Raw genomic sequence first — 27,633 nt, 5'->3', positions numbered from 1 at the left:
CCTTGAGTTTCCATTCAGGCAGGTTGGTGTTGCAGAGCCAAGTGTCCAATCCAGAGTGCTCTCTACTCCACCATGTTTATTTTGTATGGTTCAGATACATTACACCAGATAAATAGGGAGTTTATTTAGTCCATTACTCAACACCGGGTGCAAATCACATTAAATATTCTTGCTTTTCTTCGCCAGAGTCCATGTTTGTCTGTAGTGCTTTGCGTGCCTCTTCCTCCTCTGCTTCCTCCTCAGGCTCATTGGTACGGTAGCTGCCCTTGTGTCTGTACATGTAGCATGTGATCAGTGCCAGCACAAGCAACAATGTCAAGAAGACCGCAGCTATTACACCTAGAGGGAAAATGAGGGAAGATTAGAGCAAATAGAGGTAGTAGACATTTACTTTCTGGTGCACATGACTGTGCAGCTGGCTATGAATTAAAGGCATGGGCAGCGACACACAGTAATCACCCATGTGCCACCCATGCTTCCACAGCCCCTTTCGTTACATGAATAGGGGCCACAGAAGCAAGGGCTGCAAGATAGGACCTGTTCCATATTTCACGGCCATGGCCAATTCATGGTCACATGTACAGGCCCATAGAAGTGAATGGGTCAGTGTACTATCTGAAATACATGGATAGCACACTGAGCATGGCCATGGTTGACTGTAATGGGCCCAAGTCTCACTTGGAAGGGCATAGGGCTTCAGCACATCAGACTTCAGGTCCTGGTTTTGTGCCCCACTGATTATTTTATTGAGGACCTGGAAAACTTTTTAGTTAGGAAACAAAGTGCATTATTAATAAGGGCACTATTCAAACAGGTTATACAGACATTAATTTAAAGATGCACTTGGGAGTATTATTCTAGAGGGTTATATTTTATAATTGGGGATTGGTGTAGATGAGGTCACTACGGGACAGGTGCCTGGACAAGTGGGAAGCCAAACATGTCTGAGACAAGTCACGGCTGGAAGTAGTGGTCATGGTGGGCCAAAGGGAAGCAAAGGTAAATGTGACCAATTAGTCAGAGATGTCTACTGTTAGTCACAAAGTGTTACTGCACTGTATTCACCCAAATGGTCTGCAGAGTCCTGCACAAAGCAGATATCTACCACTATACAATGTATAGTGACAATATTAGTATATCCAAGTAGGGCGCCCACTTGGGTGTGTGAGAAGCGAGTAATCTATGATGCTGCAGGAAAGTGTCTGCTATACAGGGTTGGCTCTGCAAATGTATACAAAGGCTTCAAACATGTTTTTTCAGCCTAGGAAGCCATAAATCCTCATGCTAGCTTTTTTTTTCAGGCAATTTTAACCTTAGTTGTGCGTTACAGCATTTAAGATCCAAGTCATTGCAGATTCCAGCTATTGTAAGTAGTTTACAGCCAACAACTACTAACCATTACAGCTAAGGGGGTTACATGGAGTGACTTGTGTTACCCAAGGTCCAGCATCTCTGCCATGTTATAAAAGTGGGAAACTTCTGGGGTTAGAGTCAGTTACCTGAAACAACTCCTTTGTCAAGGCTGTCCACATCAGATGAAGGGCTTGTGGTTTCTGTCACATTTGGTGGGATTTGTGCTAAAAAAAAAAAAAAAAAAAAAAAAAAAGTTAGGTTGCATACATGGAGAAACAGGAATGCAGTTAGGTTACATGAGGGAAGACATACAGCATCATGGCCATTTTCTGAACTAATAAATATTTCAGGTAGTGCAAAATCCAGTATTTAGGTTATTGTAAGTCACAGGCAGGAGTGGGACAAAACTGCAGAAGACGCATAATGAGAAGATTCACACCACATTTCTGACCGCTCAAGCAAAGATACTCCTGTGTGACAGTAACCCGACAGCCAATACGCAGTGGCTACGGCTTTCTGAAAATAAAAGCAAGAAAACAAATTCAGAATTGCCATTCTGACATTATAGAGCTTAAATAGCAAGTCAGGCATCAAAACCAACTGCAGTCTGAAGGGTGGAGAAGATTTCAACTGCGCTGGAATTAGAGTAGCAACTTAACAGATACCAAGAACTTGACTAGGTGGTGAAGAGTCCTCTAACAGTGACCCATGTCAGCCATGATTGCCGAGCAGACTTATCAATGGCAGAAGCAAGAGGAAATTGGTTTAGCCCTTTTCATGTTTTTTTCAAAGGGCTGTGAAGTAAGTAAGCCTGACCAATGACTGACTCCCGCTCTGACACCTTCATAAATGGCTTACTAGCAAGGTCACAGATACAGTAAAGATTCTCTAGTTTATTAAAAGCCTAGCAAATGTATTCTATGAGTGTAAACATGCAACAAGCTATGCATTCACCCAAAATGTGTCCAGGTCATTCCATGTTAAGTGAACCAATGATTTCCCCCCCCCCCCTCCCTATATTTTTAATTCTTTTGAGATTTTGTTATTTAGTAATAGTGTGTCAGAATGCAAAATGTGAAGAAAAAAATTCTAGAAGTTTTTTTGGATTTTTAATTGATTTTCAAAGTTCAGAAAAAGTGCGAATTTCTGTGTTGCCTGCCTTTACATTTCTCATAACTTAGGCTACAAAAAAGATAGAGAAACAAAATAAACGCCATTCTACTCAGAACTATACAGGCTTTCACCAAATATGTCACAAGAGTATCTTTGTTAATATTTTACCCATGTGAACGCAAACGCAAACTTTTAAAACGCATTTCCGAAAAAAACGTTTTATTTAAAAAAATTTCAAAAAAATGTACATGGGCCTGCTATGCCCTTAGCCACATCTGTACCAAAATTCAAGTTGGGATCGCGATGGGATAATATTTTAAAATATAACTATTTGTGTCATTCCGAAAATCTTGAATTCAGATCTGTTCAGCCTGTGGTCTAAAAGTGTGGGGTCTATATGTGAGATATGTACAGAGAATGATCCACCTCACAAAATTTTAATGTTAACTAGTGTCAGACTAGTGTCATATTACAGGACCTGTATACTGCTAGAGTGGGACCATCTCTCTCAGGTGTGTTTCTGGTAGGACACTTATAAAATATATATATATTTTATATTAGTTATTATAACACAAATTGATAAAAGGCCAGTAGTTTAAAAATGTCCTATTGTTTGATTAGTTCATATTTTATAGAATGAGGATTTATCTACTGGACTATTTTTCTTAATAAATTACATGTTTAGTGATATAATAAAAAACAATTGTTACATGTAGAAATAGGTGTTATAAATATTGGTTCTTGTACTCTTGTTAACATATAATTAGGATGAGACTATTTAGAAAATCCCACTTGAGGATATGAGCAGCTTTTTTCTTTCGGTTTGTTCAATGCATTCAGGTTGAAAATGCTGAACAAGCTGTGTTCTGATAAGATGTATTTGTTCTGGCACTTACAGTATTTGTTTTTTATGTTTTTTTATTGTTGCATATAAATTTTGAATTCAGCAAGTTGTAATTTGAAAAGAAAAAAGGAAGAAGCTCACAAACATAAAATCAGATGATTCAAGGCTTAAAAAAATAAATAAAATAGATCCCAATTTGGTCCCAAGTTGAAAACCTGTACAAATATAACCAAGAACACAAATGCATTTTTTCACAATTTTAAAACATAAGTTTTCACAATTGCGCATCAAAATTTTGAATTTGATTTCTCCAAAACAAAATATAAAGAAACATTGTCTTGTGACATATCAAATGAAAGCCGGTACCGCTCTGAGAAAAATGATGCCTCTCCCACCTATTTATCTTAATTCTAGCCCAAGATATGTTAAAAAATGTAAAGCCATACCAGGCCAAAATTCACACTTTCAAAACTTTAGAAGTCTATAAAAAAAAAATTAACTGATGAAGAAAAAGTCAAAACTTTTTATTTGTAATTAACTTAAGTTGTACTTCATAAAAAAAAAAAATCTAAAGACGTCAGGTAAAAAAAAAAATATTCCTATTTGGATCACTTGATATTGAATGACCCGTCCTGACTTCCTCTACAGCCCTCGTTTTTCACCTATCCTGAGCTACTGATCAAGTTATCCTTGTTGGACAAGGACACAAGTTTATAGCAGCATGCTAACACTACTAGCCAACTGTATTGCGTTTCAGTGATGTATTCTCAATTTAATGTGCCAACATGCACTTTTGGGTTTCTTCCACGCTTAATGGAATCCTATCATTGGATACCCTTCCCCCCCCCCCACTCAACATGTAGGAATAGCCTTAAGAAAGGCCATTCTTCACTTGTCTTTAGAGGTCTTCTCTGCACCGCTATTTGCTTGAAATCCTGGTTTTTGTCGGTATGCAAATGAGTTCTCTTGCAGCTCTGGGGGCGGTCCTCAGCACTCAAACAGTACTGGGGGTGTCCCCAATGCTGCAAGAGAACTCTCCAGCACCACCTCCATCTTCTTCTGGAACACCCTCTCCCTGTGTCTTCTTCCATCCTGGGTTTCAATCTTCTAGGCCTCAGGAAGAGCCAACTGCACATGCCCGGGCCACAAGAAAATGGCCGCTTACACCAGCTTATGTGCAAGCGACCATTTTCTTGTGGCCCGGGCATGCGCAGTCTGCTCTGCCTGAGGCCTAGAAGATTAAAATCCAGGATGGAAAAAAGACAGAGGGTGTCCCAGGCGAAGATAGAGTTCTCTGGCAGCATTGGGGACACCCCAGTGCTGCAAGAGAACTCATTTGCATATTGAAGAAAACCAGGATTATTACCAAATGGCAGTGCGGAGAAGACATCTAAAGGTAGGAGAAGGATAGCCTTTCTTAAGACTATTCCTACATGTTAGAGAGGGGGAAAAAAAAAATCCAATAGAAGACAGATGAGAGCATTTAAGATTTCCCTATACACATATGACCACATAAAAATGCCACTTTTTTAAAAAAAAGGGGTGCATTTAAGGCCTCCTGCACACAGTCTAATTGTTACTGTACAATATGACAGCTTTGTCAGTCTAATACATTAGTGATCAGGACATTCTGGAGTTTACTGCAGATCATCTCTCACTATGATGCAGAGAGTGCCGTGCACATGGCCATGTTCAGTCCGGGAAATGTGGCCCTCATACAGGTTTGCAGGATGGAATATGCTTGTGTGCAGGTAAGGTCTAAAGGGAGAGTCACCAGGGTGCAGCATAGTAAGCCAGTTAGACAGGTCAGGCTCACCTGAATTTAATGCCCATATGTGATACTGGTTTAATATGTCAACCAGGTGACATACTCCCTTTAAGTCATGCCTTACATTTCTAGCAGGTCAAAAATATTTTAGCTAGAACTAGGAGTTTGTTGTTTTTTTTTTTAGATTGTGAGCCCCATATAGGGATCACAATGTACATTTTTTTCCCCCTATTAGTATGTCTTTGTAGAATGGGAGGAAATCCACACAAACACGGGGAGAACATACAAACTCCTTGCAGATAAGAGTGACACTAGCAAATGTGGGCCACAGTGTGAAAGCCACGCTAGATGTAGAACAAGTATAACATAAGTGACTATTTAACGCCTAGGAATCTAGACTGTCAGAGGATTTCCAGACACGTGTTGAATGTGCAATCTTTGAGTAAAGTTATCCTGCAAGGAAACGGTTGTATTTTACGGTGAGATAAGATTTCCCTGACACGAGGAGGAGTGACAGTCATATTGTACAGGCTGGAGTCTGGTGGAACTGGTAATGGCATTGTACTGCTATGAATGCAAGAGGAACTGTATAGCAGTAAAATAATAAAAAGTATTCAAGTAGAAAGAGCTGCTCTATAGCAACATTGGCCTAACAGCTACCATATTTATTAGGATTTACAATCCTCTTTACATAAGGTAATAAAGTTGGATAGTAATGGTTATAATAGAAAGCTGTCCATACCTGTAGCAGAAGTCACAGTGGTTAAAAGCACCATAATTATCTTGTATTAGCTGCCTCCAGTAGTCAGCCTGAAGTATATGGCAGAGGATCCTGCAAACAGAGAGACACTTTACAAAAATGCTGTCGAAGAAACCAATATTTATAGCCCCTAGAAGCAAATAGAGGTGAAATTTAAGCTGTGACAATAGATGAAGAGCAGAAAATAGAGGGAAAATCTTTAGGGCTTGTTCACACGGGCACAGAGGGGGTGGCTTATGGTGTGGAATCCACCCCCTCACAATGGTGGTTCATTTGGGCCTAATCCGGAGCGGAAAGCCGTGACGGGATGCCGTGCACTGCACCAGCATCCCATTACGGCTGCTACGATGGAGTATGCACACGCACATTTGCGTGTGAAATAAGCCTTAAGGCTAACGCCCAAAATTGCAGAAGCACAGCTTAGGGTGCATTCACACTAAGTATACGCTGAGCTGATTCTGAACGTAAAGCAGGTTCAGAATCAGCGCATACAAAGCAGATCCAATTCATTTCAATGGGAGTCTGCATACAAGCACTCCCCATTGAAATGAATGGGCTGTTTGAAACCAATAGGGAAAAAACAGCAGATTCATTTCAATGGGGAGCGCTCGTATGCCGGCTCCCATTGAAATGAATGGGATCTGCTTTGTACGCGCAGATTCTGAATCTGCTTTACGTTCAGAATCAGCTCAGCGTATACTTAGTGTGAATGCACCCTTATGTTGAGTTTTGAGTCAAAGCCAAGAATGGCTACAAGAGAAGTGGTAAATATATAGGAAGTGCTTCTATATCTTGTTCAACCCTCAGGCTGAGGCCCCACATTGCGAAAATGCAGCTTTTTTGTTGCAGTTTTTTGAGCCAAAGTCAAGAATGGCTGCAAATGGAATTTTAAATATATAGGAAGTGTTTATGCTTCTAACTGCTGCTTAATCTAGTCCTGGTTTTGGCTCAAACACTGCAACAAAATAGCTGCGTTTCCACAAGGTGAGGCCCTGGCCTTACTTGGCTTTATCTAAAAAAAAACCCCAAAAACCTGCAAATAAAGAGGTTGTGTTTTTTCAACGTGGGGCCTCAGCCTGAAGGAGTTTTCCTGGACTTCGATATTGACAATTAGCCTATACCTGTGTGTTGGCCTCCCAAGAGGCTGCAGTGTTTGGGTGAGCGCTATGGCCTTTTCACTGAATACTAAGGACAGTGCTGTACATGGCAACTAGTGGCTGTGCTTGGTATGGCAGCTCAGCCCCAGTCACATGAATGGTACTTAGCTGCCGTACCATGTGACAGCAGCACAGGAAGAGGCCACAGTGGTCAAGAGCGCTGCAGCTTCTTCAAACTGCGAATCAGCAAGGATCCCAAGGGTCAGACCCCTCTGATTACATAGGTAGGCCATCAAGATGCAAATCCCAGAAAACTGCTTTAAGTCTCAGCTGCATGGTCACTATTGATACGGGGATCCATCACCATCTTCTGCAAACTGATCCTACTTGGACGCTTCAGGCCTGGGCATAGCCAGCTTTGTGTTGTCAAACTACTAAATGTCAAGAAAGTTACTGAAATCCAAGATTTATTGGTCAGGCGGTAGTTCTTTTATAACTAGGAATCACGATGCTAGTGTGAATAAAGCCAAAGACCACCAGCACTGAATGTCAGCGATAAAGTACAGTTTGACAGCACACAATACAGGTACTAGGATGCAGCTTCCTAAAAAACATAACTACAGCATTTCCTAGCAATGGTAACAAGCCTGGAAAAGGAGAAACCCAGATACCCCTCAGTCAATGGGGGTTCCTCAGGCTTTGTTTTCACCATTTTTGTAATCTGTTTTTCTGGTCCTCTAATGTGCCAGAAGAACGGATTACCCAGCACAGATGTGAATATTGCTTTAATGCTTCGGAACAGCCATCAGTCATTTATGAAAGGGCAAGACTGAAAAAACAAAACAAAAACCTGATCAGTGGTCTGGCTAAGGGCAGGTTCACACCAGCGCCCCATCTCCGTTTTGCAGGTTTCCATTTCCTGCCCGAGAGACTGGACAGGAGGTAGAAACCAGGAGGCAGTTGTCAAACCCATTTCATTTGCAAAGTGTCCGCCTGTGAGTGTCTTCTGCTCTACGTGGCAAAACTGTTTTGTTTTTTTAACCAGACACCAAGGTGGACATGCAGGACTTTGTTTCGTAAAAAAAAAAAAAAAAAAAAAACGTGGAGAGCAGAAGATGCTCAAAGGCGCTCAGCAGCAGAGAATGAATACCGGGTTTCTGCCGACAAAACGGAGATCGGATGCTGGTGTGAACCCGCCCTTACTGACTCCACAGCCTTGCATGTCACCCTGCGACTCCTTCACCAGTCTAAGTAAATTAAGTCAACCTAAGGGTGCAGCGCCTTACACTAAATATTACTGAACTTTTTCTGAAGCCCCCTCATGCTGCCATGTGACTCCATTCACTTACACTGGTGAAGGCAACAGCAATCATGTAATAGTTATAGAGCGCCAACATATTGCAGCAGAGTTGTGGCAAAAGTCGCTATGTACCCCTGACCTCAGTAAGGCTGGGTTCACACCAGTGCCTGATTTCTGTTCGGGGGATTTTGTTCCCCATTCCACTTGAAAAATGCAGAGAGAAGATTCTTATGAGCAGCTCTTTACTTTTTTTTTTGGTGTAAACCAAGCAGACCCCCCATTATAGTCTATGCAGTCCACAGGTAACTGATTTTTAAACATTTAAAAAAAATTTCAGATCCACAAGTGGACTCAGAGCAGAAACCCCAAACACAGGTGTGAACCCAGCATCAGCAATATGTCACTTACTGACAAGGAGGCAGCAGCAGCTTCTTGTGGTAGCCATGGCAGAGCCGTCAGATGGACAAGCTTTTGTTATACATCACACAGCCCTTGTGAGGGGAGACAGGAGTCACAGCGGTCAGAGCCAGTGAGGCATCGCTAGATAGCCAAACTAACCAATCAGAAAACAGCTCTCATCTGCACGACTAAAAGCAGTCACATGATTGGCTGCTGTGTGCAGTACTAACGCTAGTTATTGTAGACATTGGCCACGTACTTGCTGGGACTTCTAGTCCTGAAGGCAGAGCTAATTACTACTACAAACACTCAGCCCCGGACACTTCGCGCCTCTCACAATACGGACAATCCCGGACACGGAGCTGCCTGCCCCGCTATGTATTACCTCATCCCAGAGAGACCGGCGCTTCCCGCCACCACTCACCTGCTAATGTCCGCACACAAACAGGCTGCAGTCACCAGATACAAGGGGACAGGTGCGGGGCGGCCATATAATAAGCTAGTGCGGCCACACCCAGCACCGCCCGTGTAACCCTTCATTATCCCCAACCTGACACACATGCTATATACACCGGTGTATTACATCATGCTGTGTACACCAGGAGCGCACATCATACACATCAGTGTGTCTACTCTGAAAGTGAGAGGTCATACAGCTATATACAGAGGATACAGCTATAGCCAGTATATATATATATATATATATATATATACACACACGTGTATATATATATATATATATATATATATATATATATATATATATATATATACTGATACAGTAGTCCCAGCTAGGTAGATGCACTTGTATAAAGGACCATTCACACAGTCTTATATTCCTCTCCCAGTACCGGCCTCAGGTCCGCCCTCTGACTAGCCTGAGATACAGTTTGGCTCGCACATTCCAATTTCTGATGTACCAACAACGCTATCATTTTCCCAGTGACATCCCCTTTAATAACGCTCCCTTTCTGCCCCCAAAACAGTAACAACCACCCCCATCATGCCCACACACAATTCAAACAACCACCTTTGTACCGCCTAAGGGCTAGTTCACACATAGTTATTTGGTCCGGATTTTGATGCGGGAAGCCGCATCAGAATCCGGACCCAAATGCGCCTGCCGCAGCTAGCCGCGATGGTCGCGGCTTTCCGCTCCGAATTAGGCCCAAATGAATGGGCCTAGTCCGGACAGATTGTCTTGATGCGAACGCTGCAGAATCCATGTCAACATAGGGCTGGTCGCTTCTTTTTTTGGAAAAGACTGGCTCCCATTGAATTCAATGGGAGACGGTTTTTTTTACCCAGATTTTGATTCCGTGGATTCTGTGTCAAAATCCAGACCAAGTAACTACGTGTGAACTAGCCCTAAGGCCCCAAGTGACCGCAAAGTGGGTTGGGATTCGCAAGATCCCTTACCAAAAAACAATAAATTTTTTTCTCACCTTACTGCGCTCCCACGATGACTAGAGCAGCCAAAGTTTCTTCAGCAGTACCAACACAGGTGGTGCGATGCAGTGACATCATCACACCACCTGCGCCACGACGTCCCCTGCGTAGGTCTACTATGACAGAGCTGGGACGTTTCAGCTCCCTGCTCCGACACATTATTACATTGTATATAGCACACCATTACCCCTCTAGAGCTCCTGGGATTCAAGCCGTCAGGCTAAAAGACTGACGCTCCAGGGGCCCCTTTGAGGACGGGGGCCCTGGGCAATTGCCCAGTTTGCCCCCCTTAATGCCAGCCCTGTTCACAACATGAGGCTCTGGCCTAAGGGTGCATTCACACTACTTATACGGCAGCTTATTCTGAACGTAAAACACATTCAGAATAAGCGGCGTATAAAGCAGCTCCATTCATTTCTATGGGAGCCGGCATACGAGCGCTCCCCATAGAAATGAATGGGCTGCTTTTTTCACTACGACCGCTCCCATTGAAGTGAATGGGAAGTGCCCGCGTGTACAGCTCGGCATGAGCAGAGCCTATTCGTCTCCTACCATTAGATGTGGTCTGCGTTGCGCCGTTCCTTAGAAATACCGGTACTTACCGGTATGCTAATGAGGTCTCGGCAGCAATGGGGGCGTCCTTCTTCTTCATCTGCCTCCTCCCCTTGTCTGTCGTCTTTTTTCTTCGTCATGTCTGACGCCTGCGCAGTCGGCTTTGACAGCAGAGACCCTGTTAGAGCCGACTGCGCATGCTCAGTAAGGTCTGTACTTAGTGAACTCATCCAGGCGTCGGAGGGCTGTACGGACCTTGCTGAGCATGCGCAGTCGGCTCTAACAGGGTCTCTGCTAGAGATGAGCGAACACTGTTTGGATCAGCCGATCCGAACAGCACGCACCCATAGAAATGAATGGAAGCACCTGTGACGCTGACGGCCGGCCGCCAGCAAAGTCAGCGTCACAGGTGCTTCCATTCATTTCTATGGGTGCGTTCTGTTCGCTCATTTCTAGTCTCTGCTGTCAGAGCCGACTGCGCAGGCATCAGACATGACGAAGAAAGAAGATGACAGACAAGTGGAGGCAGATGAAGAAGAAGGACGCCCCCATTGCTGCCGAGACTTCATTAGCATACCGGTAAGTACCGGTATTTCTAAGGAACGGCGCGAGACCACACTGGAGACCACACCTAAAGGTAGGAGACGAATAGCCTTTCTTAAGTCTATTCCGACGTGGTAATTAGAAAAAAGTTGTTTTAATGGTAGAATCCCTTTAAGGTTAAGTCCCCACAGACCGTAATCGCAGCGCTTAAGCGCTGCGGAAAGAACTGCGTCGGGAACGCATTGCGGTTCTTTCCACAGCGCTTTTAAGAGAAAGTTTAGAGTTTTCCTCTGCGGACTTTCTCTTAACATTATATCTATGGGAAAGCCACCGGCATTTCCGCAACGGCTTTGCAAAACACAGCGTGTCCGCACTGCGATTTCTTCTGCAAAGTGGGCATGGGATTCGCATGAATCCCATCCCCTTTGTTTGCACTGTAAAATGCAGCGATCGCGGCATGTACGTCCTGTGGGGCCCCGGCCTTACTAGGTATGGCCTCTCCTAAAACCTCCTTGCAAGGTTAGGCGGCTGCACGAAATGATGCAGCTATGAAATGGAGATGATGGCTGTTACTACAACTGGACAATTTTATAATAAAAAAATTGCTAAGGGCTCGTTCACATCTGCGCCCAGGTGTCCATTCTGCAGGTTTCCGTTTCCTGCATAAAACAGAGCAGGAGACGGAAACCTGCAGGAGTCTTTCTCACCCATTCATTTGAATGGGTGAGAAAGCTGTCCGGCCGTGAGCGTTTTGTGCTCTCTGCCGCGAAACCGGGTTTTTTAATCCGGACAAGCAGTACTCTGTGTCCGGATTAAAAAATCCGGTTTCGCGGCGGAGAGCATAAAACGCTCACCGCCGCTCACGGCCGGACACGGTCTGTGCTTTCCGTCTTCTGGCATGCAGAAGACGGAAAGCACAGAACGGAGACCAGAACGCAGGTGTGAACCTAGTGTTAGACCTCATTTTAATAATTTTTTTGTATGTACTGTCATATAGAGATAGCTGTACATGCCAATACACTACAATACTATTGCAGCTTGGTATAAGGCTGGTGAACGAATAGCACGGAGCCATTGATGTAAGGCCAAAGGTCTATGATGACCTTATGGGGGCACAAGGTATAAAAAAAATGGTACTATTCCGTTATCGGGCCAGCAGCAGCGCAGTTCAGCAGCAGCTTTCGGGACAGCAGTTCAGCAGCGGGAATTACAATGACATCCGAGGACTGCTGGCCCGATGCTTGTGCCCAGTAACCAGTACATCGATGACCCCCCTCCCCCATCCTTCTCCTCCTGCCAGTGCTGCCCCCCAGCTCTCCTTACATCTTCCCCGTACCCTCTCCCCGCCACACGACTAGGCCTCACCTCAGCGCTAGTACCGAGACCGAAAGGAAAGACACCGGGGCTCAATCCAGGCCCTGACAAGAAACACGCCGACTATAGGAACGGTGAGCTACAGCGAGCCGGAGGGACAAACTTTCTGCAGCGTCCGGCGGCTATCTAGTAGCATTCATTGCTCAAGATTTACGGTGAGGCCTATTACAGGGAGAGGGTACGGGGCAGATGTAAGAAGAGCTGGGGGGCAGCACTGGAAGGAAGAGGAGGATGAGGGCATCGATCGATGTACTGCCTACTACACACAAGCACGGCCTCTATCATCGGGCCAGCATCGGCTTAGTCATGTGGCGGGGAGAGGGTACGGGGTAGATGTAAGGAGAGCTGGGGGGCAGCACTGGAAGGAGGAGGAGATGGAGGGGGGGTCATTGATGTACTGGCTACTGGGCACAAGCATCGGGCCAGCAGTCCTCGGATGTCATTGTAATTCCCGCTGCTGAACTGAACTGCTGTCCCGAAAGCTGGTGCTGAAATGCGCTGCTGCTGGCCCGATAACGGAATAGTACCAAAAAAATAATAAATAAATATAAAATAAAGTAAAAAAAAAATGCATCACAGTTTATAGTCCCACTGTCAGAAAGAGATAACTTGTGCTGTACTGCTATTATAAAAAAAAAAGTGAATCAGGCCAAAAATGGTCCGACATATCTGTTTTTCATTAAAATTAGGTTTGTGAAAAAGAATAGTTGTGTGAATAAGGCCTCTTGCAAATGACCATGACATAGTTCAGTGTGCTATCAGAGTTTTTCCTAGTTGGCATACTAACCCATTCATTTCTGTTGGCCCACGCACACAACCATGTGTTACAAGGTCCAGTGTGCAGGCCGATAGTCATGGCGCAAAACTCAAGACAAGTCCTATTACTGTCCGGTTTTACGGCCATGCTTCCACAGCTACTTTTCATTGAATATGATATTTGTGTGCCGACCATTTAGACGACCAAGGTGCAAATCAGCCATCTTGCATCCAGTGCTGCGAGAGAACTCATTTGCATACCGACAAAAAACGGGATTTGAAGCAAAGAAGACATCGAAAGGTAGGAGAATAATAGCCTTTCTTAGGGTGCATTCACACTAAGTATACGCTGAGCTGATTCTGAACTTAAAACACGTTCAGAATGAGCGCGTACAAAGCAGATCCCATTCATTTCAATAGGAGCCGGCATACGAGCGCTCCCCATTGAAATGAATGGGCTGCCTTTTTCCCTACTGGTTTACGCACGTATCACATTGAAACCAATAGGGAAAAAAGCAGCCCATTCCCAAAAGTTGTGACTCTCAAAATATGGCTACACAAAAACAAATTATGTTTTTTGCAAAAGTATTGAAAATTTTGTATTAACATATTCTTATAAATGTGCAGAATAACGTGAATGTGCCATTTGTCCCAAAATGGTGCCATTGAAAAATACAACTTTTCTAAGAAAGAAAAAGCCAGAATATGGCTACTTTGATAGAAAAATCTAAAAGCTGTTCTTAGGCCTTATGCACACCACTGTAGTTTTTATCCGCGATTGCAGATAAAATTCATTTCTATGGGCCCAGACAGATGACTGTAATTATTGTTTCCTTGTGTCTGTGCTGTATTCAAGGATCACAAGTTATGAAACTTATCCTAATTTTGGTAGCCAGTGGCAGATCCAGGGTTTGCGGGGCCCTGGGCAATTGACTTTGGCGGGGCCCTACGCGCAGCGCGCGCGCCGCAGCAGATTAGGCCCCGCCCACTTTTATGTTGACTCCGCCCATTCTCATTAATTTATCATGTGATTCCACACAGTATAATCCTCCTACAGTCACCCGTAAATTATATGTCCCCCCTCCATCTCTCCCCATTTTCATATACACCCTTCATCTACCCCTAGTTTCATGTCCCCCCCTCTATCTCTGTCCCCAGTTTCATGCCATTCTCCCCCTTTATCTGCCCACAGTTTCATGTCCCCCCCCCCCCGTCTCTGCCCCAGGGTCATGCCGTTCTCCCCCCTTCATCTGCCCCAGTGTCATGCTGTTCTCCCCCCCTCTATCTGCCCCAGTGTCATGCTGTTCTCCCCCCCTCCATCTGCCCCAGTGTCATGCTGTTCTCCCCCCCTCTATCTGCCCCAGTGTCATGCTGTTCTCCCCCCCTCCATCTGCCCCAGTGTCATGCTGTTCTCCCCGCTTCATCTGCCCCAGTGTCATGCTGTTCTCCCCCCCTCTATCTGCCCCAGTGTCATGCTGTTCTCCCCCCCTCCATCTGCCCCAGTGTCATGCTGTTCTCCCCCCTTCATCTGCCCAGTGTCATGCTGTTCTCCCCCCTTCATCTGCCCCAGTGTCATGCTGTTCTCCCCCCTTCATCTGCCCCAGTGTCATACTGTTCTCTCCCCCTCCATCTGCCCCAGCGTCATACTGTTCTCACACACACTCACCTTCCCTCGCTCCCCCGCAGCTCTCTCCCTCATACACATATTGTAGGCGCGATGTGATGTCATCACATTGGGACTACAAATGCTGGAGCTCAGCGTTAAAACAGGAGCTGAGCTGTGACAGCTCCTGCTTTAAACGCCTATGTATTCAGCTCATCGGCGTCCGTAGGGACATGCTGACCCAGGACCGGCTTCAGTTTTTTATGGGCCCTTGGGCGACAGAGCCTCAGTAAAGGAGGCGGGGGGAGTCGAGACACTGTGCGTCGCAGATGAAGCGAGTGACGTCATGCAGGAGTGTGGCGTCACCAACGCCATACCTCCCAATTTTCAAAGAGTAGAAAGAGGGGCCGCAGCAAGTCTGGCTCCACCCACTTTTATGTTGATTCCACCCATTCTCATTCATTTATCATGTGCTCCCACACAGAATAATCCTCCTACAGTCACCCGTAAATTATATGCCCCCCCTCCATCTCTCCCCCAGTTTCATATACACCCTTCCTCTGCCCCCAGTTTCATGTCCCCCCTCCATCTCTGTCCCCAGTTTCATCACGTTCTCCCCCTTCATCTGCCCACAGTTTAATGTCCCCCGTCTCTGCCCCAGTGTCATGCTGTTTCCCCCTCCCCTTCATTTGCCCCCCAGTTTCTTTGGGCCCCCTCCATCTCTGTCCCCAGTTTCATGCCGTTCTCTCCCCACCACCTTCATCTTCCCCAGTGTCATGCCGTTCCCCCCCTCCCCTTCATTTGCCCCCCAGTTTCATTGGGCCCCCTCCATCTCTGTCCCCAGTTTCATGCCATTCTCTCCCCACCCCCTTCATCTTCCCCAGTGTCATGCCGTTCCCCCCCTCCCCTTCATTTGCCCCCCAGTTTCATGGGCCCCCTTCATTATGTTCCACCTTAATATTTAATACAAAACAAACACTTACACTCACCTTCTATCACTCACCTTCCATCGCTCCCCCGACGCTCCTCTCTCTCACTCCAGTCACATACGCGATGCAGGAGCTGTGACCTCAGCTCCTGCTTAGCTGCGGCCCGGCTTGCGTGTGTAAGCGTGATGTGATGACGTCATCGCGCCTACACACGCAAGCCGGGCCGGAGCTTTAAAGCAGGAGCTGAGCTCACAGCTACTGCTTTAATCGCGATTCAGCTCATCGGCGGACGGACGCCGATGAGCTGAAATCGTGACAGGCAAGTGCCGGGGGGCCCCCAGAGGCTCTGAGGGCCCCGGCACTTGCCCGACTATGCCGAGCTGACCGGGACCATTTTGTTAGGGCCAGGCCGCGGGGCCCCGCTAAGCACTGGGCCCCGGGCGGTTGCCCGGCTCGCCCGGCCCTGGATCCGCCCCTGTTGGTAGCATTTGCAGCACAGACAAGTGTAGGGAATCATACAAGAACTGTGATTGCGGATGACATACTGATAAAATACGGACATGGTTTTTGCAGGTTGCGGATCAGTATTTGTGGACAGTAAATCAACTACGGGTGTGTGCAGGAGACTTCAGCTTGAGTTTTTACAGTGCACACATTCTTAATTGCATTAATAAGTAGCAAATATAAGGGTAAGGTCAGACGGAGTATTTTGGACCGGAACCTGAGGCGGAGGCCGCCTCAGGTTCCGTTCCAAAATTCGGGTAGCCGCAACTGGATGCCGGCATCCACTGCTTTGGCATCCAGTTGCGCACTCCGCTCCGGATTAGGCCCAATGAATGGGCTTAGTCCAGAGGAGGGAGTGTCTTTAGTCCAAATCGCGAGGCGAAATGGCCTGAGGAATGAGCATCTTGCTTCTAAGGGTAAGTTCACACGGGGTTTTATGGTCCGACACCTGAACTGGAGGCCACCTCAGGTTCCAGACTAAAATATGGGTAGCTGTGACTGAATGCCGGTGCACTGCACCAGCATCCAGTCGCGCACTCTGCTCCGGATTAGGCCCAAATGAATGGTCTTAGTCAGGAGGAGGGAGTGTCTTTAGGCAGATGTTGCGAGGCGAACCAGCCTGAAAGAATGAGCATGTCACTTCTTTTTTCCGGCACTTCAATGGGAGCCATCTTCTTGGTTAGGATTTTGAGGCGGATATGGCCTCAAAATCATGAACAAAAAACTCTGTCTGAACTTACTCTTACTCTGCATCGCACCTGTATGCAGTGGTGTAACAACCGCCATAGCAGCAGAGGCAGCTGCCACAGGGCCCGGGACATTAGTTGCCCGGTGACAGCTGCTACCGCTGCTATCATTATACTCGGGGGTCTTTTCGGAAGATGCTAGTCCATGCCCTCATAATCTCCCGCCTAGATTACTGCAACACCCTTCTCCATGTCCTCACATCGAATACTCCCACTCCCACTCCAGTCCACCTTAAACTGTGCCGCTCGCTTAATACACCTCACCCCCTGATCCTCATCGGCTGCTCCCCTCTGCCAGTCCCTCCACTGGTTACCCATAGCCCAGCGAATTGAGTTCAAGTTACTAACACTAAAATACAAAGCCATCCACAACCTGTCCCCTCCATATATCTCTGACCTAATCTCCCGCTACCTGCCCACACGTAACCTCAGATCCTCCAATGACCTCCTACTCCGCTCTGCCCTCATCCACTCCTCACACAACCGTCTCCAAGATTTCTCCTGTGTATCCCCTATACTTTGGAACTCATTACCAAGACACATAAGACTGACCCCACAATCACAGGCTTCAAGAAGGCCCCGAAGACTCACCTATTCAGGAAGCCTCCAATAGCACTATCACCGCACCGCCATCTGTACAGTCTCCCCCTCTCCTTCTGTCTCTATTCCTCTTCCCTCATAGACTGTAAGCCCTCGCAGGCAGGGCCCTCTACCCCACTGTGCCAGTCAGTCATTGTTAGTCTTATATTTGTTTGTATATTTTGTTCGTATGTAAACCCTCAAATGTAAAGCACTGTGGAATTAATATGATAATGTACCATGGGATTATTATTATTATTATTATTATTATTATTATTAATATTATTATTAATAATAATAATAATAACCTGTGCTATTCATTACTGAAAATAAAAAAACATGTGCAGTTCTTCAGCATAGTGCATACATCATAAAGGCCAACCCTGACTGCAGCAGTAAGGGGTTAATTTCTGCAGCTATTAGGATAGCATAATGTGTAGGGATCACACACAACATAAACAGGGAAGACATGTATAACATAACAAAGAAGCCAAGGACTATGCTTGCTGGGTGAGTTCCAGTATGTAGTGTGACTGCATTCTACAGTATATACTTGGTCTATGCTGTTTGGGCTGCTGTTATGCTTTACAAGCACTGAAATGCTGTTATCATGAGCCAGTTAACAACACAACTAGTAAAGACATAGGGGGTAATTTCTCATCTGCCATTTTTAGGCCATATACTTCACAGGTGTGGCTTTTTTTTTACACTAGTTTTACTTTGGTGCTTATTTATGTTGTAGGCACACCTCCGTATTAAATGTGGTACATGTGTGTGTTATTTTATATCCTTTATAAACCGTGTGCCCGCTGTCTGTTTTTTGTTTAAAGAGTCGCAATTGCCCTTATTTGGCTAAAAAGTTGCTCAATTGCCCCTTTTTAATGCTTTCTGATCTCTTTAAGGCTCTTTTACGCTGCCCATGTACTGGAGTGCATTTGCGCCTTTTTTGGCTCCTTTTTAATCCTTTCCCGCTGGAGAAATTTTTGGATTTTCATTTTTGACTCCCTGTCTTCCAAGCCTCATAACTTTTTTATTTTTCAATTCACAGAGTCATATCGGGACTTAACATTTGCGGGGCAAATTGTTCTTCATAAAGGTACCATTTATTATTAGGTACAATATACTGGGAAGCTGGAAAAAAATTAGAGAATGGGGTGGACTTGAAGAAAAAGTGCATTTGTTGACTTTCTTCCAGTGTTCGTTTTTATGGTGTTCACTCTGCAGCCAAAATGACATGTAACCTGTATTCTAGTTTAGGTACTATTCTGGGGATACCACATTTGTATAGTTTTAATTACATTTAAACCAAAAATCTAAAACTTTGCAAAAAAGATTTTTCTAAAAATCGCCAGATTCTGACACCTGCAACTTTTATATTTCCATGTACGTGGAATATAAAAAATAAAAAACTTGAGAGTCTTCAGTAGTTGATACCTTTTTTAATGTCTAAGGGCTCGTTCACATCTGCGTTGTCCTCTCCGTAATGCAGGTTTCCGTTTCCTGCATAAAACAGAGCAGGAGACGGAAACCTGCTGGAGTCTTTCTCACCCATTCATTTGAATGGGTGAGAAAGCTGTCCGGCCGTGAGCGGCAGTGAGTGTTTTATGCTCTCCACCGCGAAACTGGTTTTTTTAATCCGGACACAGAGTCGGACATGCAGTACTCTGTGTCCGGATTAAAAAATCCGGTTTCGCGGCGGAGAGCGCAAAATGCTCACGCCCGTACCCGGTCTGTGCTTTCCGTCTTCTGGCATGCAGAAGACGGAAACCACAGAACGGAGACCCTGAATGCAGGTGTGAACCTAGCATAACTAATAATGATGACAGATTACAAGCTTTCGAAGCTCTTGGCTTCTTCCTCAGGTAAATTTAAAAACAATTTCTTAAGGATGCAAATTTATGTGCAAAAGGATACTTAGGAATAGAATCCACGTCAAAATGGAGGCACCAAGGCTTGTACCCAGGCACCGGGGACCTTAATGCCGCACTGTTCATGGGCATTAACACCGGGTCTCTGCTGAATAATACAGCAGAAACCCGGCGGCTATGGCAACCGCTCAGCTCCTGAGCTGCCGCCATAATCAAATACCCAACATTCATACTATTATGACGGATATCGGGAAGGGGTCGAAATGGTGCAAGTCATAAATACAGCGTGAATAGGTGTGAATCTTCAATTAGGCCACAACCTTTTTCTCGACAATACGTAAAAGTAGCGAGGGCAGCAAAACATCTAAAAAAAAGGCACAAATGATTCATAAATTAAGCGTAGGGCAGAAAAAGACCTAAAAAAGGCGCAATTTACACCATGTGGTGGGAAATAGCATTATTGACATTATTTTGGTGTTCATGATCTACTGACAATAACAGGACTAAACAAATTTAGTGTTCAAATAATAGTATTAAGTCCACAAATAGTGCAGCATAGAGTGCAAACAACTCTGGTATCCATTGTATACAGGTCATACAGGTCACAGATAGATATGTTCATGCCCTGAAGGTATGAGCTCAGCGGCTTACAGGTCTAAGTTACTATTCATCTTATAGGGAGTCTGTCACCAGAACCCAGCCCTGCAGATGGATGGAGAAGAGTCATCTAAATAAAATGGTATTTTCCCCTAAATTGGTGCCGCTGTTGCCGAGTGAGGCCAGGGCCCCATGTGGAGTTTTACAGTCCCTTCAAAGTGGATGGGATTCTAGTCAATCCAATCCACACATTGCTCAAAAATATAAGCAGCGGAAATGTTGCAATTTCCAAAACCATTGCGGTTTTGGAAATTGAAGCATGTCAGTTATACCTATAGGAAATGCCCTATAGGTATAACTGAAGAAGAAAGTCAGCAGAGGAAACCTGTGGGAAAAACTACAATGCATTTCCGTCCTGGTTTTCCCACAGTGCTTTTCCGCTGTGGCTTTAGCCTTATACTGTTTGTTATCAATATGCAAACTAGCTCTTTGGAGCAACTAAAGTGTGAGAAACGAAGTAAACGTCAACGTCCTTTTTGCTCCAAAGAGCTAACTTGTCTATTAACAAAAGCAGTGATATCTCTGCACGGAGGCAGCGATTCTCAGACAGCGGTTCTCGCCATTCGATTCAGGTGACCATAAGGCTTAAGCTATTTATATATTTTCCTTTCTTATATGGCCACTTGTTTGCCCATATGCTGCGCTATTTGTGGACTTAATATTTGAACATTACATTTGTTTATTCCTGTTATTTACACGGTGTATAGCTCTTAGGTAAGATGAGTACTTAGTGGCACTGGTACTTGGAGCTATATGGCAGTATGGAAAAGTAAAATATTGCATCTTTATTACTCCTCCTTGCCACCATATTACATTTCGGGATGTGGCACTGAATGCTAACAGATTTTATTATGGCTGCTTGGTTGGGGTTGAGAGTCAGTAGATCATGAACACCAAAATAATGTCGTATGCCTGACCCTGCTGTTTTTGAAACTGCAGCTTTACCCACAGGTTTTTTTTTCCTTCAGTGTGTGGATAGGATTAGAAGAATCTCATTCACTATTCTGATACTGTAAAACACAGTGGGATTTTTTGAGCTGTTTTTGCAGCAGGAAAAACACTGCATTTTTGCAATGTGGGGCCTAAGGATAAGGTACCACCTTGCGGAAAAACAGCAGAAAAAAAGCTGCATTTTTTTCTGCAGTGTTTTTTAGCTGCATTACGCAACGTGGGGCCTTATCCTAAAAGGGGTTTTCCTATCTGATATTGGTAAAAAATGTCAACACTATGATCAATGGCACAACTACCTCTGAGACACTCAAAGTTCCTGAGAATTAGGGTATGCTGTTTTAGTGCTGCATCTACTTCACAGTTCTTTCTGCATGGGGTTGGCAATCTTTATTCTCAGGATTGCTCAGGGTATGTGAAGTCAGACTCCAACCATTAAAGTGATTTATTTATCCATGTGCTCTCATTCAAGAGATGGAAATACCTCTTTAAGGCCAGGGCCCCATGGGCTGGAAACACTATGGGAAAAATCGCGGCGTTTTACAGTACTTGCAAAGTGGATGGGATTCATGCGAATCCCATGCCCACTTTGCAGAAAAAAATCGCAGCATGGAAACTGTCGCAGTTTTGAAAATCGCAGCATGTCAATTATATCTATGGAAACGCCGGCGGCTTTACTGTAGATATAATTGTAACAGAAATTCTGCGGAGGAAAGTTCTGTGAACTTTCTGTTCAAAGTGCTGCGGGAAGAACCGCAATGCGTTCACACCGTGGTTGTTCCTGCAGCGCTTTAGCGTGGCGTTTCCAGTCCGTAGAGCCTTAGCCTAAGGGTCCATTCACAGCTAGGAAAATGGTGAGGAATTTGGTGTGGAATTTCAGTTCAGAGCTGAAATTCCACACCAAATTCCTCACCATTTTCCTCCCTGTGAATGGACCCTAAATAATGTGAGAAACAAACTGAAGTATGTGCCAATACGGACAATCACTATCACTTCAAGAAACCACAATTCCAAATATTATATGGGACAACAAAGGTTTGTAGGGTGTGTCTCCTATACCTGGCTATGAACTGGCTCTGTACACATGGCCGTGCCTTCAATCAACAATTTTTTATAAGGAAAATGAATTTACAGTCTTGAATCACACATTATAACACTGGGCACATTGATGGTGTTCTAGTTCTCTCAATTCAATAGCTGCAAAATTAATCATTTCTAAATTGGAAAAGACAAATGTAGCAAAGAATACTGATCTCATACTTCATATCTATGGCTACAGTCACATCCACATCGTAGTCTCTGCATGGCTTTGTTGTCCGCCACTTTCAGTATAAAAACAACAGAGACCCGAAGGATTCCCTTATAGTAAATGGCATTTGATGTGTCCTGTATGTAACCGCTATATTAGTGCTCCGCCTGTTCGTAGTTCTGGACTTCTGATAGCCTAGAACAATACAGCGCAGATGTGAACTTAGCCTAAAGCCTACATTCATACTACAGTGAAAATGGGCAACATGACAATTTATTTATTTATTTTTTTAACAGCCATCACACAAAGTTGTATTAGATTACCTGTAAGTGAACTAGGACTATTCACATTTTTATGCCCATTTTGTGCCATGTTCGTGTGAATCTAATATAAGGGCTAGTTCACACGGGGCAAAATGGTCAGGATTTTGATGCGGAATCCACGTCAAAATCCTGTCGCCTCCCATTGAAATCAATGAGAGACGGTAATTTCCTTTTCTCGTGAGCGGTTTGTTCCTGCTCGCGGAAAAAAGAAGCGAGCTGCCCTTTCTTCAGGCTGATTCAGCCGCGGCGTCCACCTTGCGACACCACCCTCCGGACTAGGCTCATTCATTTGGGCCTAATCCGGAGTGGAAAGCCGCGACGGGACGCCAGTGCATTGTACCGGCATCCCGTTGCAGCAGCCATGATGGAATGTGTTCACGCAGAGCCCCGTGTGAACTAGCCCTTACTGTATCTGGAACAGAATTCTTTAGTTGAGATCTAGACTAGACTCTGTAACAAATGTTACCAGGAGCAGTCTAGACCAGACTCCCATAGTGATGGCTCAGAGGATAATATAGACTTGACTCCCTTTCTGCTTGTATAAAAGGGTAGTCTAGACTAGACATCCATACTTTTGTTATAGAGAGCAGTCTATACTCCACTCTCACACTAATGATAGAGGGGACAGTCTAGACTAGACTTCACTGCCAGTGTTATAGGCAGCAGTCTAGTCTACACTCCCATGATGGTGTTATAGAGAGCAGTTTAGACTAAACTCTCATAGTGATGTTATAGAGAGCAGTCTAGAATAGACTCCCATAGAGTCCCATAGTAGTTGTTAGACTACAGGTGTTACGGTAATAAAATATATTATGAAAGTTATGTAAGGTGAAAGTTATATAAGTTGTCATTATACAGTTATTACACATAATTGACATGACTGGATAAGTTCTAATTAATGTGACCTAATTATGTGACCTGACAGATAAAAATAAATGCTTATTCACACAAATGAATTACTCAGCCGTATGGTTTTTATGATCTGTGAAGAACAGAATATGCGCTACCATTGGACTAGCTGGTCTCTTTTTATTGTACAGCTGAAAATCAGCTTGATCATTTTAAGGGCCCCTTCACATGGAGTTTACGCTTGGTGTATTCTGTACATTTTACACGTGTAAAAATACACGTGTAAAATGTAATTAGCCATTGAGTTCAATGGCATGCTCGTATAACACGCGTCTTTTTGCACGCGTCTATTTACGCGCGCAAAAAGACGAACGTTATATGAACATGTCATTGAACTCAATGGCTAACTACATTTTTCACGTGTATTTTTACACATGTAAAATGTACAGAATACACTGAGTGTAGACAGAATACACGGAGCGTAAACTCTGTGTGAAGAGGGCCAAATATAGCATAAGGGGGAGTGACTGCTTTCCTGACATTAGGGGCGGCGATCTTTTGCCTACACAGCTGGGGGACTATCGGGTAATGTTATGGGCAGCCTGTAACAGGACTATAGGAATTTTACAATACATTACACTTTGGGGTCAAAAAATTAAAAAAGGCAAAAAAATATAATTTTTTTTACAAAACTTAAAAAATTAAATCATTAAAAAAATGCACCAAAATCTAAAACAAAAAACTAAATAAATGCTGCAGAAAAAAATGCATCATTTCTTTTCTCATTGCTTTTTTGCTGTATCTTTCTTAGCCGTTTTTCCTCCCCTATTAAATCTATAGGGAAAACGCAAGCTTTTCTGCAGGTAAAATGGACATGTCGCGTTTTTCAATAATGCATACGTTTTTGAAAACGCAGCTTTTTTGCTGTGGATTTTTTCAACATGTCCATTTTGCAGGTACTGTAATACACAGTTAAAATGCTGCGCATTTGCAACATGGCACCCCAGCCTAAGTTTGGTGTTGACACAATTATACCGACTCACAGAATACAGGTAACTTGTTATTTTGGCTGCAGAGTGAACACCATAAGGGCCCGTGCACACGATGCTACGCGGCGTTGATTGTCACACGCAATCTCGTGTAAGAATCAGCGCTTCAAAACAGAATCCCTTTGACTTCAATGGGTTCCGTCTTATGCGCGCTACACATTGAAATCAAGGAGAGGCTTTTTAACCCTTTGATTTCAATGTGTTACGTGTGTTAAAAGGAACCCATTGAAGTCAATGGGTTTCTGTTTTGAAGTGCTGATTCTGACACAAGTTTACATTGTCAGAATCAACGCCACATAACATCGTGTGCACGGACCCTGAAAAGGACACCCATAAGAAAATTGCACAAATACAGTTTTTCTAATTCCACACCTTTCTGAATTTTTTTCCAGCTTTCCAATACTTCGTATGGAATATGATATGGTACCATGATGAAGTACAATTTGTCTTGCAAAACTAAGTAAGCCCTTATACTGATCTGTGAGTGGAAACTTTATAAAGTTATAGCTTTTGGAAGGTGAAGAGAAAAAAATCGAAAATTTTAAAGTGGCGGTGACAGAGAGGGGTTAAAGGGGTTATCCACTTTCTAATATTCCAGTAATATTTACATGCTGCTCACTTGCTTTATAACAGGGGTAGGGAACCTTTGACTCTCCAGATGCTGTGAAACTACAACTCCCAACATGCTCCATTCACTTCCATGGGAGTTCCAAGAACAGCACAGCAAGTATGCATGCTGGGAGTTGTAGTTTTGCAACAGCTGGAGAGCCGAAGGTTCCCTACCCCTACTATATAATGTGTAGCAACAACTTTGGACATCAATGGGGCAGCACCTGAAACTGCTGTTACATTGTGTACAATGAGTGAGCAGCGCAGGTCCCAATGCAAACATTACTAAGAGCCGCACTGTCCCGGGTGACAATGTTATGTGGACATGTGTGGCTGACACACTGTTTTTAAGACATTTGAGGTTATTATGCTATGGCAGCCTCTACTACTAATGACTTTCCAAGTATGGATATTATTCCAAAAGGCAGGTTAGGGTTTTCCTGTAAAGTCTTTAGCTGTATGGTGTCCTAAGTCCTACTGTGAAATTGCTGGGAAGTGCAGTGTAAGGGAAGCCCTGATTCTTGTGCAGGGACTGACAGATGCATATATTCTGGTGCATGGGTGTCTACCTTACACATATTATTCAGTAAACATTTTTAGACATTACAAAGTTTGCTTTCTGTCCTCCTTCACCACACAATGAAGCCTGCCATTGTGTAATATCAACCATGTTAAGTATGAGAATCTTGTTTGGCACATTTGTTTCAGGAAGTGACCAGTAAATATTACTTGTTTCCTTATAATTGCTCCCATTATTACAATCACTTCTTCTTTCTGTAACAAAGACCAGACTCAGGTAATCGGTGTTAAAGATTTTAGTATAGTACGTACCTTAGAAGCTGTTCAAGGGCAGAGAGTGAGTCTTGCCTGACTGTTCCGGGGTTTCTGTCAATTTTGAATAGTGAGGTTAATGCTTACATAGCTTAAGGCGTTTCCTTGCTCTTGACTTTCCAGTTTAACTACAAGTGCAATATGGAATACGCTATGACTAAGGCTTGTCATTTAATACTTTAGAATAGTAATCTGACACAAGCAGTTTAATATAGTGAAATGAAGCTAAAAGTAAAATTTGCATCAGTGTAAGACTATGGATGAATTACACTAATATAATTAAAGTATAGGCTACTTTAAAGAAGACCTTTCATGACAAACTTTGCATCTTTCAATAGGCACTACTCAGCTAATTCTGGTTCAGTTGGAATTTTTTCTATAGCCTATAGAGCAATTGGTTCTATTAGACTCAACACTCAATATGCTGATTAGGCTCTGTACTGTCATGTGGGCAGTCTCAGACAGAAGCAAATAGTCAGGGACTGCCCATCTGACAGTAGAAAGCCTAATTAGCATAGTTGGTACTGAAGCTAACAGAAGTTATTTTTCAGGGATGGTGGGGACTACATAAAACCTGTTTATGTAATAAACATGTAATAAATGTGTAATAAACATGTAATAAATAATAAATAATAACTAAAGAATAAAAAATAATAAATAATAACATGTAATAATAAACATGTAATTTATGTAATAAACATGTAATAATAAATAATGGCCAGCACAGTGGCTCAGTGGTTAGCACTGCAGCGCTGGAGTCCTGGGTTTGAATACTGCCATGAACAACATCTGCAAAGAGTTTGTATGTTCTCCCTATGATTGTGTGGATTTCCTCCCATACTCCAAAGACATACTGATAGGGGAAAATGTACATTGTGAGACCTATATGGGGCTCACAATCTAAATAATAAACATAAGTAATAAATAATATGAACAAGAAATGCAAGTGCACGTTGCAGTGGGTGTAAGGCAATTGCAAAAACAAAAAGTTGCAATAGCCCTATGCTAATACCAAGAACATTACTGCAAATTACTACTGCTTATAAGGATAGATGCAACTGAGGTCCTTGGTACTTTATATTTTGATCAAAATGCAATTGTAAGCCCATCTGCTACATCACTGCGACACATAACGCTCCAACTTCACCAGAATCAATGGAGTGGCCCCTATAGAAGGATGCAAAGAGTAGGACTTGGTGGAGGAAGTGAAGGGTTCTCTCAAAGTATAAGTATAATATCACCTTAGTCCTAAGTAGCAGTCCTCTAAAATGTGTTTTTGAGAAAGCTGCCAGCAAAGTGCCTGGAGGATCTGAGGTGGTGGTCAGCAATATTTAGCTTTTGATTGCAAGATCACAACTGGTAATGTATTCTATTTATTTAATCTGTACGTATTTGCAGGCTTTGCTCAATGTCAATGCTCTTTTGGGTGTTTATTCATCTTGATGTCACACACCTACTGGAGATGATGTGAATATGTCTGGTTGCTATTTTTTTGGCTTTGGGTCAAAGTCTGGAGCACAGTCTAAGGGGTTCCTCGGTACTCACTCTGCAGATGGCTACCCCAGTAGTCTCTGTTAGCAA

The 27,633-nt window shown here is 43.8% G+C and overlaps 1 protein-coding gene across 1 annotated transcript; it reads right to left on the bottom strand.

Moving 5' to 3' along the window:
• On the bottom strand, window positions 1–26,108 carry SMAGP (small cell adhesion glycoprotein). The gene is made up of 4 exons (XM_075262925.1): window positions 26,053–26,108; window positions 5,821–5,910; window positions 1,500–1,577; window positions 1–339 (listed from the first exon to the last, which is right to left on the bottom strand). The coding sequence occupies exons 2-4, from the start codon at window positions 5,852–5,854 to the stop codon at window positions 155–157; spliced, it is 297 nt and encodes a 98-aa protein (XP_075119026.1). The 5' UTR covers window positions 5,855–5,910; window positions 26,053–26,108; the 3' UTR covers window positions 1–154.
• Window positions 26,109–27,633: the final 1,525 nt, after the last annotated feature.

This window comes from Leptodactylus fuscus, chromosome 2 (genome assembly GCF_031893055.1).
Source record: "Leptodactylus fuscus isolate aLepFus1 chromosome 2, aLepFus1.hap2, whole genome shotgun sequence".
In the NCBI taxonomy this organism is placed as follows: domain Eukaryota; kingdom Metazoa; phylum Chordata; class Amphibia; order Anura; family Leptodactylidae; genus Leptodactylus; species Leptodactylus fuscus.
This window is presented reverse-complemented; position numbering and strand designations above follow the sequence as displayed.